This window comes from Manihot esculenta, chromosome 7 (genome assembly GCF_001659605.2).
Source record: "Manihot esculenta cultivar AM560-2 chromosome 7, M.esculenta_v8, whole genome shotgun sequence".
In the NCBI taxonomy this organism is placed as follows: Eukaryota; Viridiplantae; Streptophyta; class Magnoliopsida; order Malpighiales; family Euphorbiaceae; genus Manihot; species Manihot esculenta.
This window is the reverse complement of record NC_035167.2, coordinates 33,033,968-33,037,792: the sequence shown is the minus strand read 5'-3', so window position 1 is coordinate 33,037,792 and position 3,825 is coordinate 33,033,968. Positions and strand designations below refer to the sequence as shown.

Genomic DNA, 3,825 nt, shown 5'->3' with positions numbered 1-3,825 from the left:
TGGTGAATTCTCGAGTTTAAATTTCAGTCAAATACTATTTGTAACCTAAAAAAGACAAAAGAATGTTAGTGATATAAGGCAAGTTTGGCAAGTTTTCTTACTACTTTCTCTTCCAGACTACTAGATAAGCATGGGTTTGGGAAACTTTTGTTCATTTTTCTACTTCTCAGCCACCATTTTCATCCAGTTCCTATGTCTGACTGATCGTGGACTTGGTGGGAATGAGACAGACCGGTTAGCTTTGCTTGAATTCAAAACCAAGATAACTCATGACCCTCTTGGAATTATGAGCTCATGGAATGATTCCATCAACTTTTGCCAGTGGCAAGGTGTTACTTGTGGCCACAGACACCAAAGAGTCACTTCACTGAATCTCATGTCTCTGCAGCTTGCAGGCTCCATATCACCGCATGTTGGAAATTTGAGCTTTTTAAGAGATTTGCGTCTGGACAACAATAGCTTCACTCGAGACATCCCTTCTGAAATTGGTCGTCTTAGCAGACTGCAGTATCTCTATCTACCCAATAATTCGCTTGGCGGTACAATACCATCGAATTTATCCAGATGCTCTAACCTTATAAAATTTCAAGTTGCAAACAACCAGCTTGTTGGAGAAATACCTATGGAGATTGGCTCCCTTTCAAAGCTCAAACTTTTTACAGTGATTCATAACAACATGACAGGATTGATCCCAGCTTCTCTTGGAAACTTATCATCCCTTGAGATACTTGCTGCAGGCGAGAATTACTTCAGTGGGAGTATTCCCAATGCTCTAGGCAGACTAACGACTCTTAAGAAGCTTTTCCTGTATATGAACACATTTTCTGGCAAAATCCCGTCTTCAATCTTCAATCTCTCCTCTCTGACATCTTTATATTTAGGAATCAACCCATTTTTTCCTGGCAGTCTTCCCTCTGATCTAGGAATCTCACTGCCAAATCTTCAAAATCTCGGAATGTTCCAAGCCCAGTTGATAGGATCCATTCCATCATCTTTATCCAATGCTTCAAATTTAGAAACAATCCAACTGCAATTGAACAGCCTTACCGGTCAGGTGCCTGCCTTTGAGAACTCACTTGGGCTTCTATACTTTTCTATCCAATTCAACTCTCTTGGGAGTGGGGGAGCCGGAGATTTGAGTTTCCTCTCCTCCTTAACCAATGCCACCAATTTTCGATATTTGGCTGTGAACGAGAATAATTTTGGAGGGATATTGCCTCAACAAATTAGCAACTTCTCAACTAAGGTTGAAACTATGCTGTTTGATGACAATCAGATATTTGGAAACATCCCAGCAGGTTTACAAAATCTCATCAACTTAATCGACTTCAGGGCAGCAGGCAATCGTCTCTCAGGTAACATTCCAACTGTAATTGGAGAACTTCAAAATCTACGGATGCTGAGTTTAAGTTTCAATGAGTTTTCGGGGCATATTCCAGCTTCTGTTGGGAACTTAACCAATTTATATGGATTTTCTTTAGCAACCAACAATCTTCAGGGAGACATCCCCTCTAGTCTTGGAAACTGCCAAAATTTGCAAATATTGGATTTGTCTGATAACAATCTAAGTGGTTCCATACCCGCAGAAGTTATAGGCCTTTCTTCCTTGTCAACTTACCTAGACTTGTCTCATAATCGATTGAGTGGTGTCCTTCCCATACAAGTGGGAAATCTGGAAAATTTAAATGTATTCAATGTATCTGAGAACATGTTGTCAGGGGAGATTCCTAGCACTTTGGGTAGTTGTGTGATGTTAGATATTCTATTCATGCAAGGCAACTTCTTCCAAGGATCCATTCCTTCATCTTTGAGCTCACTGAGAGGCCTTCAAGAATTAGATATCTCAAACAACAATTTGTCAGGTGCAATTCCAGAATTTTTAGCGGAATTGAACTCATTACAAGTTTTGAATCTATCCTACAACAATTTTGAGGGTGTTGTACCAGCAAGAGGAGTTTTCAAGAATGCAAGTCGAACTTCAGTCACCGGAAACAGCAAGCTTTGTGGAGGAACACCTGAATTTCATCTCCCTGGATGCAAGTTTAAGCACTCGAAAGGGAAACTGTCCCTTGCATGGAAGATAGTTATATCCACACTTTCTGGGTCGCTATGCATAGCTCTTGTGCTTTCTAGTTATTTTCTATGTTTATCGAGAAAGAAAAGAAATGAACCTGCTTCAAACTTCACAGAAAATATGCATTTGATGGTGTCTTACCAAAGCCTCTCAAAAGCTACGGATGTTTTCTCCTCGGCTAATTTGATTGGAGCGGGTAGCTTTGGATCTGTATATAAAGGAATACTTGATCAAGGTGGAAGGTTTATTGCTGTCAAGGTGTTCACTCTTGTACGGCGTGGAGCTTCAAGAAGTTTTATGGCTGAGTGTGAAGCTTTACGGAATATTAGACATCGAAATCTCATCAAGATACTAACTGTATGCTCAGGTATTGATTATCAGGGGAATGATTTCAAAGCTCTTGTCTATGAGTTCATGTCTAATGGGAGCCTAGAGGAGTGGTTACATCATAAGCCAATAGCACAAGAGACACCAAGGAGCTTAAATTTGCTTCAGAGACTAAATGTCGCCATTGATGTTGCTTGTGCACTGGATTATCTTCACCATCAGTGTGAAACACCAATAGTTCATTGTGATCTCAAGCCAAGCAATGTTCTCCTGGACGATGATATGACAGCACATGTAGGTGATTTTGGATTGGCAAGAATCCTTTCAGAAGCAACACAAGACTTGCCTGCTAGTCAAACAAGTTCAGTCGGAGTGAGGGGAACCGTTGGTTATGCTGCTCCAGGTAAATATAGCTTGGTCGTCTCCTTCAGGTTTCTCCTTTTTCCAATTCTCTTATCAGGATTTTTATTTGTGTACTTGCAGAATATGGGATGGGAAGTGAAGTTTCAACAAGTGGTGATGTGTACAGCTATGGCATCCTCTTAATGGAGATGTTCACAGGAAAGAAGCCGACCAATGCCATGTTCAAAGAAAGTTTGAACCTTCACAACTTTGTTTGCGCAGCTTTGCCAGAAAGAATAACAGAGATTATGGATCCATTTCTGTTTCAAGAAATAGATAACTGGGAAAATGGGAGCACAGGAAGCTGTAGAGTTCAGAACAGCTTAGTTTCTATATTGGAAATTGGAGTTGCTTGCTCTGCAGAACTTCCACAAGAACGGAGGAATAGCAGCAATGTTACGGCAGAGCTGCAATCAATAAGAAACCGACTCCTTGGAGCTACAGGACAGAGAATTATTACACTGTAATCACATTGAAGTAATTGATCCGATGGATTAATTTCTTTTTCATTTGTAAGTTGTGAACAAGTAAATTGTATCCGTTACCAATTAACAAACTGCAATCCTCCTCTTTATCCTTGCTCGATTCCACCACCAATTCCGCTATTTCTCTCTCCTCTCATACACGAACAATACCGCCTCTCCTTGGCAGGCTGCCACCAGGGCACTAACTCAAACACAGACAAACCAAACCGATTACGACGAAGTGGAGTGCTGAGCGAACCGACTGGCTAATGAAGACGCCGCTGGTTCGTTCTGAAACAAGGCAAGCTCTTCTGGATCAATGATTCCATCATCACTCGTGACTCGAAGCCGGCGGCGTTATCCCGGTGGGCACATGTTTTACAGTGAAGATACGGAAGACGTTCTCAATAAACAGAAAGCCTTTGAGCTTTCAACAAGGACCAATAGCAAACTTCGTCGGATCGTAACCACTCGAAATCGGACCGCTACCGGCGCTAAGGTCCAGATACATAAGGTCGTTGAGATCCGTAGCAAACTTAACATACAACCTTCCATACC

General features: G+C 41.4%; 1 protein-coding gene across 1 annotated transcript; it reads left to right on the top strand.

Moving 5' to 3' along the window:
• Window positions 1-3,557, top strand: LOC110619113 (probable LRR receptor-like serine/threonine-protein kinase At3g47570). Its single transcript, XM_021762367.2, has 2 exons — window positions 1-2,804; window positions 2,885-3,557. Exons 1-2 carry the CDS (start codon window positions 131-133, stop codon window positions 3,268-3,270), a joined length of 3,060 nt encoding a protein of 1,019 aa, XP_021618059.1. The 5' UTR covers window positions 1-130; the 3' UTR covers window positions 3,271-3,557.
• Window positions 3,558-3,825: the final 268 nt, after the last annotated feature.

What these genes read in the sequence shown, in the direction of transcription:
- LOC110619113 (XM_021762367.2), top strand. Translation starts at nt 131, where the DNA reads ATGGGTTTGGGAAACTTTTGTTCATTTTTCTACTTCTCAGCCACCATT. An exon ending in CGTTGGTTATGCTGCTCCAG is followed by an intron (nt 2,805 to 2,884) that starts GTAAATATAGCT and finishes GTGTACTTGCAG; the next exon opens with AATATGGGATGGGAAGTGAA.